The 17,856-nt window shown below is 34.6% G+C and overlaps 2 protein-coding genes across 2 annotated transcripts; both read right to left on the reverse strand.

Moving 5' to 3' along the window:
- Positions 1–3,051: 3,051 nt before the first annotated feature.
- LOC110859041 (uncharacterized protein F54H12.2-like) lies at positions 3,052–4,349 on the reverse strand. Its single transcript, XM_022107904.1, has 2 exons — positions 3,593–4,349; positions 3,052–3,548 (listed from the first exon to the last, which is right to left on the reverse strand). Exons 1-2 carry the CDS (start codon positions 4,347–4,349, stop codon positions 3,052–3,054), a joined length of 1,254 nt encoding a protein of 417 aa, XP_021963596.1.
- An 8,541-nt stretch (positions 4,350–12,890) lies between these two features.
- LOC110859091 (venom peptide isomerase heavy chain) lies at positions 12,891–17,127 on the reverse strand. Its single transcript, XM_022107955.2, has 11 exons — positions 16,744–17,127; positions 16,410–16,670; positions 15,671–15,906; positions 15,519–15,587; positions 15,082–15,087; positions 14,991–15,004; positions 14,658–14,908; positions 14,077–14,213; positions 13,961–13,997; positions 13,461–13,536; positions 12,891–13,082 (listed from the first exon to the last, which is right to left on the reverse strand). The coding sequence occupies exons 1-11, from the start codon at positions 16,853–16,855 to the stop codon at positions 12,998–13,000; spliced, it is 1,284 nt and encodes a 427-aa protein (XP_021963647.1). The 5' UTR covers positions 16,856–17,127; the 3' UTR covers positions 12,891–12,997.
- Positions 17,128–17,856: the final 729 nt, after the last annotated feature.

The following is a 17,856-nucleotide window of genomic DNA, read 5'->3' on the forward strand; positions in this document are numbered from 1 at the left end:
TAGTCTTCCAAGTAGTATTTTTTCAATCAAATTGAAAAAATCTGAGAGATTGAGCTCCACAACTCTCCCCTTTCTTTTGAGACGAAATGTTGGTCTGCCATCGCGAATTCCTTCGTCGACAACAAGTACAATTCCAGCTGGATCAAATGGATTTTTCGGAGTTTCCTCCTTTACTGTAGTGTTCCTTCCAAAATCGCTGCGTGGGCCCGCCATTGTGACTGATGGATTATGAGCTGCGAGTCAGCTTTTTATACTACTAACTAAAACGTTTTTGCTCACAAAGGTATTTTTAACTCTGGGTACTTTTCCATGTAGACCACTCGACATTTTAAGCACATGAGAATCCATCTGGGTTCTTCCTCATCACTAACGTAAAATTGACAGGATTTGTAACAAAAATCACATTTTAGCTTTCTAACGGGATTGACAGCAAATTCCATTTCAGCAACATTCAATTCTTTACCGGATTTTAGTACAGATTTAGACGAACAACAGGTAGATCTAATATAAATACAACAGTTTGATTTGAATTGCTTAATGGAATCACAAATGGTTCCGAGATAGTTTCTTAACGCAGCCATGGTTCTAATGGCTGATTCTTTGCAGTTCCTCTCTGTAAAAACCGCCTTCCAAGACCTGACCGGACTGGTCGCGAAGAATATAAGTGCGGGGAACGGTTTGTCTGATCATGTGAATGATAAACTTTTCCGCTTGGAAATTTGTTGCTGCTCCTTTCTCGAATATCTTCTTCACTTTTGAAATTAAAACTGTATCACCCACTTTAAATATCTCTGCTCTCAGGTCTCCCATATCCGTCAAATGACCATACAAATTCTTATACGCTTCACTTTGTTTTGCTGGCACAACGTCAATCGGTCGACACTTTATACTTCTATGATATGACCTATTGTACAAATTTTCAATCTCTCTAATTCTATTCACAAACTTTTGAGTGTTGTTATGAGTCATAAAACGATAAATCTTCTCCAAAATAGGTCTGTTGAAACGTTCCACAACACACGATTTTAATTCTGATTGCACAGAAAATAGCTTAATTTTATATTTGTCCATTAGTTCTTTACAATTAGAATTGATAAATTCTAAACCCATGTCTGTTTGGATTCGTTGAGGGATCCCATAACTTCGTCGAAATATCTTTTCAATTCCTTGTTTCACAACAATACCGCTTTTGTTCTTCAGAGAGCATTCCGTTATTTGATTTGCTGAATTTAGAAATATCCATTAAATCCATCCCCCATTGAGCATTGATATGAGGCACATAAACAACTCGTCGAGGGAAATGAATTGGACTTGCTCGATGCAAAGTATAAGCTGGAATTGTTTTCAAAACGTTTTCAATTTGCTTAACTGATTCTTTACGATTCCCCGACTTTTTAAATCCTGATAGTCCGCTAAAGCTTCCTGGGATTCTTGGGTTAAGATAAGCACGTTTAATTATTGACTCCATATTGACTGGAATTCCATGGTAAACTAATCCCACCAACGTATAAATAGAGCAGTATTTATACTCAGTGGGTTCAGTTGAACAAGATGGCCAAGAATCGCATAGTTGCTAACGCTGCATTCCTCAAAAGTGTCTGTAGCGCCAAACTCAAACCGCAACGTCGAAAGAAACTAATAAATAAAGCTAGTGGAGAAGAAATACGTTCAATTTGTGAACTGTGCGTCAATTTGTGCAACAAAAATATTCCAGTCACTCCTTGTAAAAAGAACAAGCTATTGCCTTTCAAATCCAGCATTCTTAAATTGACTGCGAAAAAGCCAAGTATTAAGGCTAGAAAGAAATTCCTCAACCAATCTGGTGGATTTCTACCACTCCTTGGAACAATTGTCAAAACTCTTGCTATTCTTGGACCGGCATTATGGCCCAGAAAATGAAAATTGTGCCAGAATCCTGGTACAAAAAGATTTTGGCACTCAACTCGCAAAAGGATTCAGAACTTGATCTAGAAGATCAGAAAAACTAAACTAAACTAAAAGATCAGAAAAATAAACTTTTTAAAGATTCCAATTTGACTGACGACATCAAGCTACTTTTACTGCAGAACTTAAATCGACAGATTATTGAGAGAAAAAATGAGCAATTCAAGAAACCACTGCTTGTTAAGAACGTAGAAGAGGAGAAACCTACACTTTCAGCTGACATTAAAAAATCTCTACCTACAACTACAATAAACAAACTATTAAACAAGACAACTGCACGTGGATCAACAATCCTGGATTTCCTGAAGGAGCATGGAGCCGTTATTAGCAGCGATAAAGTTGATGTTGGTGGTGTGAGCTACTCCCTCGAGAAAATGAATACATGCTTAATTACTTTATGCAATGGATTAAGTGCAAAATCAACTGCTTTGACTGATCCTACAGTCATGCAACTTTTAAAGTTCATCAAGAGCAAAAAGCCACCCATCGATCTATTCCCAGCAAGCGTTAATGCCATTCTTAACAGAAAACAGACTGGGGCTGGAAGGATGACTAGCATGAAACGAGCCAAGAAACGTCAAGTCAAAAGGATGCCAAGAATTGTGCGATGGACAAAATTTTAATTTAACAAATATTTTATTGAATTTTGATTAATGTTACAATGTTTACACTTTCAATAAATACAACTTGTTCTTTAGAAATTGTTTAACTAATCTATCATTTCTACCATAATCATTTGAAAAATTACAATAAACACTCGCCAACGAGTAACCACTAACACGTTTCCATAAAAAATATATTGCATATTGACCACACACTGCACTATTTGGCGATTGTAACTGTACATTATTCTGAATTACACCTCTCCCGTGTCGGTCCACAAAATCTTGAAAATGTTGCGAGTAAGCTTAATTGGCGAAGTGGGACTTGCACTAAATAAGCTAAGCCAGTGTTCTCCAGGATGAGAAGAAGGCTTACTATTTACCACTAGTGCAATGGGATATTTTTTTGTTTTAAACGAATCCAATTCATCACTAGCCAAGACATTGTATGTAACATTGGTTGAGCAAAAAAGTCCAGATAAAATCTTGTAGATTTGTACAGTATTCATGTTGTAAAGTCCTTGAAATATGCGTGTCGATTCTTGTCAATATAGAGCACTGATTGATAGTCACAGTGGCAAATTACAGTTAGAGCTGATGTTATTGCTTGTCTTAGTTTAATTTCAATTTTCACACTTCCATGTCGTGGAATAGCGAACCAATCATGTTGATGTCGTAGATCAAAAATATATATTTTTCCATTCTTAAAAACTTCAAACGTCAAGTCGAGTCCTGCGTCAATATTTGAGAGACCAAGTCCAGAAAACACACTGAAGTAGGCTTCAATACTCTTCTTGTTGTTAAAATCAAGCTCAAATGTTTGAGAAGTAACTTGTTCTGAATTTACAGTCACCGAAATGCTTGAAATATCAGCTTGGATGAAATTGAACGGGTTCTCCAGATAATTTCCATGAACAGCTTTGCTTGAAACTATTCCAATTGCTAATCGATCGGGTAGCAGACCGGTGATTAAGCTCTCGTTTGTATATTGTAACGTTCCAGCTGAAAGAGAGAATGATTTGATATCCCCCTTCGCATAGGATAACAAGCTGGTTGGCCCTTATCCAGGAGTTTTAAATGAGTTAGCGTAATCGATGGGAAGAGTGTATGTTTCTGAACAACCAGTTTGGCTTCAACGATATGAACTTGTGCTTGATCAAGCGTAGAACCAGCGGTTGGTGTTTTTCCCAACAGACAAAAGTTATCTGGCGATCGGTTTAAAACTATTTTCACATCAACACCAGGAATTAAATACCTATTTTGATTGAAAATGTCACATCTCAATTTTCCACGCATTTCAAACACTTTGCTGTTATGGCTCAAAGATTCACGACTAATCCATCCTGCATCGTCTGTAGTGGGTTCAATTTCTTTGCTGTAGAGTGCTGCTTGAGCCTGGGTTTTTGTATAGTCTTTCACGAAAGAAAGGAAAGTTTCCATGAACGCTTTGTACGGGTATAAGGTTGATGGTGGAGTAATTTGCACATCATTTAAAAGAATGGTCACTTGATGTATCATTGAATGTAAAAAATTATTAACTGGAGCAATATTTGACGAAGTTTGAGCGGCTCCTTTACTGTCAACAATCTTGCAGCGTACGTATAATTGAGTTTCTGAGAAATCAATGTACTGCAAATCATTTCCTTGAATAATGAATGTTAGCGGTGTTGATCTGTCTTGTATGTTTGTAATTGGATGATAATCAACACGGTTAGAACTTGAAAGAGTTAAATCGTATCCTGGTTCCGAAAAGAGGTCGGTCTCGGACCGGATAAAGTTGACCACTTGCTTTGCCTTCGCCATTTTTTAGTCAAATAAACTGTTTTTTGAGATTAATTTTCGTTTTGACTTTGCTTTCCGTTTTCGTGTAACTCCTTTTGCTCTTTTTCGTGTGAGCCGTTGTAAAGGCTTACGTTTCACTAGTTTACGTTTGCGAACAACTTTTCGCTTTTTAGGGCTCCGCTTTACTGTCCTACGTCGTTTAACTCCACTACCAGACTGAGACACTAAACTGTTTCCAACCCCTTTTAAAGCTTCCATGGCGTTTGATTTTAAAGAACTGCGAAACGACTGTTTGTCGTTAATTACGTCTGAAGCAATGTTTTTCACCGCAGTTTTAAGCGATGGTATTACATGTGGCAGGATTGCTTTGACGTAGGGCAATAGCCCTCTTCCTATGGCTCCAAATATACCTCCAAGACCTGCTCCCTTCTGTCGATAATAACTAGCTTTATAGGAAAGCGAACCTCCGACTTGAGGTAAATACACCTCATAAAAGTCGTCATCCACGTTGTCCAGACAGGAATACATTTTCACTACATACGTTTTCTTCTGAAATGAAGTGTGGCAGTGAAACTACCAAAAGTAAATGGCGGGGGTTTCGCGAATTCGTTCCTTATATACATTTGTATAGAGTCAAATTCGTTCCTGGCCAACGAAACATATTGTAAATTGTTGAAACTTTTTGAAACTATGACATCTTGTTGAGTGGGCACATGCACAAATGAACGCAGCATTGGCGCTGTTGTATCGCCAATATACTGATTTTCAATTACGTCACAATAAACGAAATAACGTGTGTTATTTGCACTTAGACTAATTTGATGTTTGGATTTAACTGTCTGATCATCCAAAGTAATTGATTCAGTTAATCCGAGAACGGAAGCAACTTCGGGCGCGAATTCAAGTTTGTACAACACTTCACTAACAGGCTCTAGGCAAACAAATCCGTCCTTCAATTTGAATTTGATTTCGCAATTGAGACACTGAACTAGCTCGTCAATTGTTTTAATGTCTATGGAAGCAGATATATTGAACCAATTGTCAGAATTATCCATGTAAAGTGAATTGCTTTCTTTCTGAAATCTGAATAATCGTGTTCCTTTAGTAAATTGAATTGGTGTAGATGGATAGGAACATTCCACCAGAGCTATTTCGAATTGATTTGGCTCTAATATTATAGGCGTGCTCATCCAATTCCTAAACGTTGTTACTGTATTGTCCTGGAAATGATTATACGAAGAATTACTTTCCAGGTGAATGTAAAACGACGACATGTTGTCACTTGTAAATCTAGCTGACAAATGCCTTTAAAGTGGTCTCAACCTTTATTTAAATGATCAGTCTTAATCCAACTTTCAACGAGTAAAGATGGCGTTGATTTGCGCTCCAAAAGACCTATTTTGGCTAAGTTTCATAATCTTAGTAACGAATTTAATTTTCCTTGTTGTAATGTGTTTTTACGCTGTAATTGAAAATCAACATTCAAATAGCCAATTTCAAGTTAATAACAATACTGCCCTAATTGTCGCAATTGACAAAATTCTTGAAAAAGTACTTAAATAACGTGCGCTCTTGGCATACAATACATCAACCACACTATAAATCAAGCAAGATACCATAAATACGTCAGTATTAATTTTGCCGTCGACGTGTAAACATGGGGAGCATTAATAGCATACCAATTATATCTCAAGCTAAATCTGCGGTCCTCGCAATAACTGGTGATCTAGAAGGTGCTAGAAAGACACAAGAAGACTTTATTTTCCAAAATGACTTGCCAATCGTTTCCCAGCTCTCTTCTGCTGTTTATGCTATTGCTGGAGATCTGGATAAAGCTCGTGAACTTCAAGAACAATTTCTTGACAGAACTAGCGGGATTCCAGTTGTATCTCAGCTGGTTTCTGCAGGCTATGCGATCGGTGGGGACCTGGACACAGCGAGAGAACATCAAGAAAAATTTTTGGACGCTGTACAGGACTTTGCTGATCAAGTGCCAGGAGTGGGACATATTAAGGGGGGAATTCATTACGCAATGGGAGAAAATGAAAAAGGAGATGAGTCCATGAAATCTGCTTTAAGAACTGTTGGTGTTATCGCTGGCGGTGTTGTTGGGCTTGTTGCTGGAGGACCTGCAGGCGCTGCCGTCGGTGGAGCTGCTGGTGGTGCTGCAATGGATTTACTTATTTCTGGAAGTCAAGTTTTAATTCATGGTGATGATGGCGAACTCCATGGCTATGTTAAACATGGAGCCAAAATCGTAGATGCCCTGGCAAAGGATCAGCCTTACACATTGGATGACGCTGTTGAACTTGTAACACAACCAATGCATGATGTGCTTGTTGGATATCGAACAGGGCCAATTATCCACGACACACCGCCTATTAAATCCATACCAGGACTTATCAAACAAGGAGTTATAGTTACTGAATCACTACCACCATCAGTTGCCAGTTCTTCTACTACTATTAGTTCTCTAGGTTCGAAATAATTTATAATTTGCTTTTTTTTGTTTTTGTGAATAAAGTTTTATATATTGTAACGCCATTTGTGTAATTTGGGGTAAATTGAGATTTGGGGTGATGTGAGACTTTTGGGGTGACCTGAGACTTTTGGGGTGATATGAGACTTTTGGGGTCATGTGAGACATTAGCACATGAAAATACATCTGCAAGATCATATCACGTGGTCTATATTCATATGCATGCATATACTCATATATACATGTACCTGCAAGATCATATATACATGGGCTCGTCCTCGACCTTTTCTATTATTAGCCATATATAGCGTGGGATATACCTATATCCGAACCACTATAACGCGTGGAGCAGGATTTCTAGCCCTATACTCAACCGGATATACCTATATCCCGCTGGGTATAGCGTTTGGAGTAAGTTCCCCCTATGTATACTACTACATCCATTCTCTTTAAAAATCGGTACCAAAAATGTGTCAAGAAATCGTAAAAATTATCATATAATCGATTATTTGTGATTTTTAGCATTCCCATGCGATTTCCTAAAACTAATAGAATTTTTATATCTCTATTTACGTTACTAATTTTCTGTAAAATGTATAAATCAATGTTAAACTGGGGCTGATTGCATTTTTTTAAGTGTGGGTGAAAATATGTCATATTCGATAATTACCACAATTTAATGAGTAAACATATTAAAAAGTAAACACATATGTGAAGTTCTTAATACGACATTTGCAACAAATTGACAAAACTGGCTTAATTTGTTCATTAGTAAAGTTTGCATATTTTGAAGTTTTGATGATAATTTGGCCATAAAATTAAGACGAGAAATGTTACGTTTGCATGATAAAGAAAAAAAAATCAGGAAAAAATTATCCCGGTAAAATTAATTACACAAATTCCTTAAATCGCACACAATTTCCCAAAACTCACACTTATACGTAAATGCAAGAAAGATGAAATACTCGGAATACCCAATTCAACGTGGGAATGGGAGTTTAAAAAAAATTCCAACATGCAAAAATGTATATGGTTAAAGCAATATCGAAAAAATAAGTATTTAGACTAATCATATTTAGACTAAAATTGATTAATTATATTCTCATGAAAAATTGTGGATTTGGATTGCTTGCAAATTTTCGCCAAAGGGAAAATTTAGTTTTTTTTTAACTTTTTTGCACTGCATTAATTGGGAATCAAATAAGTTGGGAATTTGCCTTATTAAGAACTTTGTACGTATAATGTTCCTTAAAATATGGTGATATATTTTTCACCCACATAAAAAATGGACTTTACCGATTTGTACATTTTACAGAAAATCAGTATACTGATTTTCTGTAAGATACATTAGTATTTACTATATATCGTAAATACTAATGTACAAATCGGTAAAGTCCATTTTTTATGTGGGTGAAAAATATATCACCATATTTTAAGGAACATTATACGTACAAAGTTCTTAATAAGGCAAATTCCCAACTTATTTGATTCCCAATTAATGCAGTGCAAAAAAGTTAAAAAAAAAACTAAATTTTCCCTTTGGCGAAAATTTGCAAGCAATCCAAATCCACAATTTTTCATGAGAATATAATTAATCAATTTTAGTCTAAATATGATTAGTCTAAATACTTATTTTTTCGATATTGCTTTAACCATATACATTTTTGCATGTTGGAATTTTTTTTAAACTCCCATTCCCACGTTGAATTGGGTATTCCGAGTATTTCATCTTTCTTGCATTTAAGTATACTAATTTTCTCTAAAATGTACAAATCGGTGTTAAACTCTGACACATTTTTTTACCAGCGTGGAAAATATGTCATCATACATAATCGGAATTCAATTAATAACAAATCATAACCATCCTAACAATTTAAGGAAGATAACAATACGTACAAATTTTTTAATAATACGGCAAATTTACAACTTATTTAATTTTCAGTGTCAAATGGCATCCTCAAATTTTTACCAAATTGACAATAACTTTTTTCATTTAGTAGCCGAGTTTGAATGTTTGACTTTAATGCAACGATGAAATGATATTAAATGGTCGTGAAGAATTACAGTAAAAATATGAGAAAATAATACCATGATACAATTATTTATAAACATTTCCTTCAAAAATTAATAAAAAATATGCCTCTAAAATTTGAGATTTGAGTTTTAACTAATTATTTAGCATTGTTTATTTAATTATTAGTAACTAGCGTATAGCCCGGCCAAGGCCGGGTTCTAGAGTTCCAGTGGGGGGTGAAAGCGAAAAATCCGTCATGCTATACTTTAAATAATTCCCAGTGGAGACTTCGTCGTACTACATACATATATCAGAGTGAGGGTTTGCCCCAGTCATACTGCATTTTAATTAACCTGGTCACAGTACAATTTGATTTCCCCCTGTGGGAGTAGTTGAATAGCTAATTACTTAAATTCCCGTCGTGTGGGAGTAACTGCATAGCTAACTATTTATATTCCCGCGCTTCACGCTCCCGTTCAGTTCCATAAACCCCAACTTCTATAATTAACGTCAAACTATTGACGGATTCGGATTCAGCGTCAAAAATACATTCGGATAAGCCATATTTAGCTGCCACGGTCAAGGGAAGGTCACGGGGGCCTCGGAGGTCAAAACTATTAATGGCGTTGGATTCAGCGTCAAAAATACATTCGAATTGATATGCCACTCGCTGTGGGTGGAGTTTCTCAAACTAAAATAATTAATTAATAGTGTTTATCACGATCACTTATCATGATAACCACTATTGATGAGTAATGATGGTTGGTTGATCAGTTGATGTATGTATGGGGTAGCAGTGTTTGCTCCGCTTCCTTCTTTGTCTCCTCTACGGGGCGACTTGCATTGACTTACGGACCGACCCAGAACTTAACACTGTCATTTTATGGTAGTGATTTGCCAATTCATTTCAAATTTTTTACATTGCTATAGAAGACTAGGGAAACACGTAGAGACCTTGTAATTAAATATACTTTTCAATTTCCTTAAAATGTACAAATCGGCATTAAATTGTATCAAATTGCATTTTTTTTATTGGGGTAGAAACATCCCATCATAATCACACTTAAATTAACAATGACTCAAAATCATAATCACAATATAAAGAGCATAATAATACGTATAAAGTTCTTAATACTTGTGGGCGGAGAAGATGTCGCCGTGGGCTCGGTAGGGGAATATGGGCGAGTCTCATCGAGTACCGGACGTCAGGGTCCTTGGGGGACGGATGCGACACGCTTCTGATCACGGGACACCTTCACTGGCCACAGGGGGGTAGCCGGATGGGAGCTACGACGCACGGGGAGGAGGATGAATTGTCTCTCGCTTGGCAATTAGAAATACTGTCTTGTTTTTTACTCCGATTTCCACTTATGCACCGTTTCTATACTAAACTGCACCTAGCACGACTCAATGTACAATTTTTTATGAACAATGACCCGAATAAACTGTTCAATATCGGTGCACACAATAAGTTTCACTTGACAAGGTTTTAAGAAATCTTTACTCCTTACATTAAACGATCATAACGTGTACAATAAATGAATTTTAGGAACTTAATTTTTGATAATAATGTATTTCCAAAATGGCAGCCACGCAGAAGACGTGGTGCAAGAAAATATGGAGAGAAGAGTTGTGGAGGTGTTCACACTCGGAATCCTCGGGTCGGTCTGTGTAGAAACGGAGAGAAGATCCTTCTTTTTACAGTCGTACTCGGCCACGGTGGCTTCCGTGTGCCGAGTGGTAGGCTCGTCGGGTGGGGGATATCCAATCCCTACATACTATCACAAATTCCCAACTTATTTAATTACCAGTGTCAAATATCATCTTCATATTTTTACCAAATTGACAAAACTAGCTTCATTTATTAAAAGGGAATAAATGTTTTTATATTTTCATGATAATGCGACGGTGGTAAACTAATGATGATAAACGCTACTGTAGGATCATATGTAAAAAAATCAGTAAAAATATTAATATCACTCAGATTTTTTCTAAAAAACGATAAAAATTATGTCAAGAATGTCGAAGGTAAAATTCTAATTTTCACAATCCTACAGGGACAATTAATGCGTAATGACCTCCGCCACCAATTTATAATATTAAATTTCTATACAATTTACCAATCGGTGTTAAACTCTGACATTTAAGTTTTATTCAGGTGAAAAATATGTTATCATAACCACAATTCATTCAATTGATAATAAATCAAAATCATAATCATATTCACAACGTAAGGAGCATAATAATAACTACAAAATTCTTAATACCTCAAATTCCTAGCTTATTTAATTGGTCAAGTGTCATCTCAATATTTTTACCAAATTGACAAAAACATGTATAACTTGGAGCCGAGTAATTTTTTATGATATTACGACGATAAAATGATGAAATGATATGTTATATGCATGATAAATGCTATTAAAGGATTACATTTAAAAAAATCGTCAAAAATTTGAAACTATTTACATAAATTTCCTTTAAAAAATCATTACAAAAATATGCCTCTAAAATTATCCACAGATTTGAATTTTAACTAATTATTTAATTAGTACTTTGCCTATTTAATTCCAGAAAATTTTTTGCACAAAAACTGGACACATCTTTTACGTAATTATGGTACAAATTTTCCGTGGAATGTACAAATCGGTGTTAAATTGTAACAAATTGCATTTTTTATCGGGGTTAAAAGTATGTCATCATAATCACAATTTAATTAATAATAACTCAAAATAATACTCACAATTTAAGGAGAACAATAATACGTAAAAAATTCTTAATATCGCAAATTCTCAGCTTATTTAATTGTCAATGTTAAATGTTGCCTTCACATTTGTATTGTACCAAATTGACAAAACTGTTTTCATTTATTGGCCGAGTACAAATTTTTTGGCATTTTAATGATAATGTGACGAAAAAATTATGATAATAAATATAAAGGATTACATAAACATGATAAATAATAAATATGTTTATCAATAAATAGGATTACATAAACAAATAAGTAAAAAAAATATGCCCGTAAAATTATTTGGAAGATTTCATTTAAAAACGGTAAAAATGTGTAAACAAATCTACTTTGCTATCGTAAATAATTTCTCCAACTTCTATATCCTTTATATATTTAAAATCCTATAGTTTTCTGTAAAATGTATATAAATTTTTGTTAAACTGATTGCATTTTTGGGTGAAAAATATATCACCATAATTTAAGCAGCATATGAGATGAAAAATCCGTACAAAGTTTTTAATACGATAAATTCCCAACTTATTTAACTCCCAGTGTCAAATATCATTCACACATTTTTACCAAATTGACAAAACTGGTTTTATTTATTAGCCGAGGATAAATGTTTTTGTGTTTTGATTATGATGACGATAAAATGAGGATGATAAACGCTACTGAAGGATTACATGTAAAAGAAAAAACAAGCTTGTATTTTCAACAGGCAGGGATTATAGTTACCTGTAAAAGTTCGTTATTCTCTGCTGATGATCAGGTACTTTTATTTCGTATCAAATAAGATCTTCTCAAATGATTGTTCACTAACCTCATTAAAAATCAGAGTACTTACACACGTAAGTGTGCAGTGCAGGGACTTGACATAGCCCGAGTCATTTGCTGCACATTTTTCCAGTATTTTTTGTGACCAATATTTGACAAATTTGATGTCATTTTCTGAAGGATATGATTAAGATTAAATGGACAGACAGACAGACATAACGATTCCATGAGCTCTTGACACTTAGCAATAAAAAGTGGATCGATTATATAAATCAGAGCTCCTTAATTTTTGACAATCTCACTAAACAAGTCAAATAATGACAAATATAATGAAGGGAGGAGACCCGAATGCAAATTTATTCGTCAATTAAAAATTAAAATTCAATTAAAATTATCAAATTAAAAAATAATAATCCATAATTTTTATTTATTTTCTGATTTTTCATAATGATTTTATCAAATTTTAAACTTTAAAAAGTAATCGCTGCAAAAGTTTAATCAGAGGCAATTCATCCGATGAAAGGTGGACACCCAAATGCAAATGCGGTATTTAAAAAATATATTTAATTTATTAAAGAATCATAATTTTCATTTATTTCCTAATTTTTTCATAACCATTTTTAACAAATAAATTAAATCAAATTTTTAATTACAAAAATTAATCGCTGTAAAATTTAGTAATTTAATTTCACCTTGTATTTCTCTATCCAATTGACGTACTTGTCCAAACGGGTGTAAACTCCGGGATAAACGCCGCATCTTTTCATGCGAAAAGTAACAAATAAATTAATGAATCCATTGTCATCAGCATACCTGTTCACTTTCATTCATTTCATTGATTATGATGGTAAATGGTCGAATTGAATTTTTTTCTATTTGAGTAAAAATGAATGAAGGATTCAATCATTTCAGATGAGTTACTGTGAATGAAAAGATTTCTCACTCATTTCATTTCATTTTTCACCCTACGTTTCTTAATACATGAAGCGAAATAAGAAATGAAGTGAAATTAAATGAATTTGAACGAAAATCTTCAGTCAGAAATTGGGATGACTGATTTTTAAATGAAAACTAAATTTTTGAACAGGTGTGATTGGCATAAATTTTTTAATGAATAAAAAAATCACTAAAACTTACTTAATTCCCCAGCTCACGACTCCGATTAATTGCTGTCTCCCATTTTGCGACAAGGTCAAACTTCCACCACTGTCACCTAATAAAAAAATATAAAAAATAATAATCATTAATTTCAAACTTTCTACAAAAATTTCAAATTTTTGAAAAATATTTCCAAAGTTGTTATATAATTATCTGAAAAATATATATTTCACGTATTCTGTCAAAAATGCACAAATTTTCTCCATATTACATCTTATCTAAGAAAACTGGATTTTGATATTTTATTTCTTAAAAAATAATAAGATGACGTCAAAATTCCTCAAAATGTGTATTTTTCGTTTTTTTTCGAATAAAGATTTTAACGTTTTTTTAGAATAAACATTTTTACATTTTCATACATGAAAAACATTGAAACCCAAAAGATCGAATTGATTCCATCTTTAATTTTCGAAATCTTCTTTTCGACATCAAAATTTCATATTTTTTTGTAGATATTTCATAATTATAGTCCCACCCACCTTGACAAGAGTCTTTGCCATTCGACCCAGCGCATACCTGCAAAACAAAATCGCGAATATTTTACCCATGAAATATTTGCACACATATAGCAAACTTTGCAAAAAATAATTCGCACCATTCCACTCGAAATTGTGGGGGCAAGCGTCCCCACATATTTTTGGGCACACTGAGAATTCGTCCAAATTCGGATGGACGCCGTTCTCAGTTTTCTCGAGGGGGGACCATGTTCCGAAATCTTGCCCCAACCAGCAACTAAAAATCAAATTAATTATTCCTATCACATTGCAAATTATCGCCAATAATTACTGCAAATTAATTTCAATAATTGCCACTAGTAGAAAAAAATTTGCAATTATATCACGTCAACCTTTACAAATCTCGCAAGTTTATCTGGGCAAATTTATCCCGCAAAAATATTTGGCAAACTCATTAAACTCATCAAACTCATCATTAAACTCATCCTCACCATCATAAGCCAGAGAAATTACACAAATATAATGAACGAATATTAAAATAGGTATGAGTTTTTTAAAGCAAATTTGTGAGATTTGCAAAATTTGCGAACTAATTTTTTGCGAATTTATCGTCCTCGCTACATAAATTTTTCGAGCTTCGCAAATTTGATAAATGAGTGCCTCCATTGCAAATTGTTGCCAAAAATTAATGCAGATTTTATAATTAACATTTTCTGCTTACTGTCCGCATTGGTTTCTCCGCCATCGACGGGAGGACTCCCAGAGTAGAGACAGACTGGTTTAATACTCTCGGAAAACATGACGGGCGAGTCGAGGACCATGAGCGCGATGTCATCCCGGAACTGCTGCCCGTTAAATCCCTTATGAAACGCTAATTTCTTCACTTTCCTCACCTCGTAGTCCTTCCCCCCGTAAATGTCGTGGGCTCCGATGTACAATCGCACATTTTGCAACATTGGGCCCGTCCGAATACTTAAAGAGGCAAAAAATTGTCTTAATTAAGTATATTCAAAATGACAAATTCTTTTACATATTTGTATGTCAAATCACTTACTTGTTAACACAATGCTAAAATACGCATTAATTTAAAATATTGGTAATTAATTAATCGACAAATTGATTAAATACTTGATTTTACAACTCACCGCAGCCTGGAATTCCCAATTCACATGTAAAACAAGACGTATATTTTAAAGATTTATTTACTAACAATTGCTATCTCCCAGCGTATGGAGCCCGATATTTACTAAGCCAGTGTCAATCGATGGCAAATTTAATTAGGATGAAATTTGCGAAAGACACGATCTCCCAATTGGCGCAGATATTTGCATCCGGGGAGGAGACGCACATGCCGTAATTTGGAAATTCTACAATTTGTCAACTTTAGGGTGCGCTTTTTCCTCTTCAGATGCAAATATCTCTGCAAAACCTTGGAGCAGATCGTGTGTTTTGCAAATTTTATACTACCTAAATTTGCAATCGATTGGCACTAAATGTCTTTCAAAATTTGAGACCATGCGCTGGGAAACCTAAATTTTAACAATAATTGATCATTTCTTATTCGGAAAACGAGCATCCTTACCGTCACGACGTGTCTCGCATCAATTAGGGATGCACCACAGTGATGTCGCCCATTTTGGAATAATGCCACCTACGCAAAGAAAATCGGGTTAATTAATTCATTTTCCATCATTTTAATGAACTAATTAATTACAAAACGGGTATATTCCTTACTGCCCAAGGGAACTCGTTCTTCTTGGCTTCCCTGCCCTGCACGACTTTCGGGAGCTCGTTATTGTACGGGGTCAATCCACACCCCGCGTATGCCTCCACTTTCTCCTTCTCCATCTCTTGCGGGCTCATTTCCGCATTTTCTGTCGTTTCTCGACCCTCAAAGGACGGTAAATTTCCACTCGACGCGGCCCGAGTTAGCGTCGCGCAGCAAATGTGGTCGTCGTTTGAGACACCCTCTACAAAAAAGTGGTCAAAATATATCAGTAAAATTATTTTCGTACATTTCCTCTCCAAAAAATCGGTAAAAAATTCCCTCGTGATATTATCTAGATAAATTTCTTTTAAAAAATTGGTAAAAATTCCCTTTCCTCTAGAAAATTGATAAAAAAAATTCCGGCAAAATTACCGATACAGATTTTCTTTAAAATAATTCATAAAAAATGCGTGGGTAAAATTATCTAAAAAATTTCTTCCAAAAAAAGTCGGTAACAATTATCCCGTTAAAATTATTTGTCAAAATGATCTTTAAAAAATTGGTAAAAAAATATCCCGTTAAATTCGTCTACACATACTTGTTCCCTAAAAAAATAGTAATAATTTTCCTGTCAAAATTATGTACACATCGATATTGCTTCCAAAGAAAGTCCTAAAAATATCCAGTTAAAATCATCTGCCCAAAAATTTCTCCCAAAAATTGCTAAAATATTAGCATAAATCCGCAAAATGAGCACTTATTTACCTCCGCCCGGAGACAGGGGATTCGTGGTGACTTCCGCGGGTTGACAGGGGGTCGACATATTCCTCACGACTTCAATATGACTCGAAACCGTGGAGTGTTTCACGTCCTTAATTTCGCTTTGGAAGTACGGATAACACTCCGTAAATCGGATACAGGTCCCTGCAACCCCCTCGTTCGTGACGCAGTCCGTATCACTGCCGCTTTCAGGGGAAAGGGTGGTCACAACTTCGCCAGAATTGGAGGAGGACGATTGATTGTTAACTAATTATTGAGAGTATTAATTAATTAATTGGTAAATAATTTGCATATTTAATTAATTGCACTATTTGCATACCGATACTCTCAACTTCCAGAATTAAGGCGTCTTCCGCATTCCAAACGGTGCACGTGGACAAAGTCAAAAATCCCAGGAACAGGACGCCCCCCAATTTCCAAAATCTTTTCATGGTAAATTTCGCAATATGTGCAAATCTATATATGCAAATCTATATAAAGTGACGATAACAGACCAATTTCGCAATATATCTATGTAAATCTATGCAAAGTGCTGATATGAAACCAATTTCGCAATATGTGAAAATCTATGCAATTTTGTTTGGAAATCTGTAAATAAGACCAATTTTGCAATATAGAAATCTACGCAAATTTTTTGCAAATCTCTGCAAATCTGACGACGACTTATCGATCCGTCTAACTTCTTTAACCTGAAAAGCAAAACTGACCACTAGACATTTTCTGGCGAGACATTTTACTCCCAAATAAAATTTTTTTGACGTAAATCTGGTCAAATAAACGGTAGTTTTAGTACCATGACTCGAGTCAAAAATCGGGTTCAACTTGCTCATCAAGCCCTCAATACCTACTAGAATTTTATGATCATGTCAAAAAATTCGCTCATCCGCATTGTAACAGATCCAATTTCTAAATTATTTTTCGTAGAATTCGCAATAAAATCAAATCGATAAAACAAATTGCATACATGCTCATCCGCATTTTACAGATTCAATTTGTAAATTATTTTATTTTTTTATATTTCGTAATAAAATCTGTGAAAAACAAATTGCGACAAGTTTGTGGCAAATTTATGGACGATAATAAATTTTATGTAAATTTGAACTTCGGTAAAAACCTGCTTTTGTGTGTAATTAGGTAAATATTTTGTTAAATTGATCTCAACCAGAATTTGGTATGAAGTGGATTTTCTTTGCATACATTTTGTTGTGCTGTGCAATTTTCAAAATATATTGAAGCAAATTTCCATTGTATATTATTTTACTTTTATTGTGTTCATTTTTAATCATTTTTATAAATGGCGTAGTTTAATACAAATTTTCGTTTCATGGGTTTTGTTTTGTATTTTTTTGCAATTTTTAAAATAAATTGGACCGAATTTCCATTCCATCTCAATTTTATTTTGGTTTAACTGATTTTTTAAAATATTTAAAAA

Source organism: Folsomia candida, unplaced genomic scaffold (genome assembly GCF_002217175.1).
Source record: "Folsomia candida strain VU population unplaced genomic scaffold, ASM221717v1 Fcan01_Sc024, whole genome shotgun sequence".
NCBI classification, from domain to species: domain Eukaryota; kingdom Metazoa; phylum Arthropoda; class Collembola; order Entomobryomorpha; family Isotomidae; genus Folsomia; species Folsomia candida.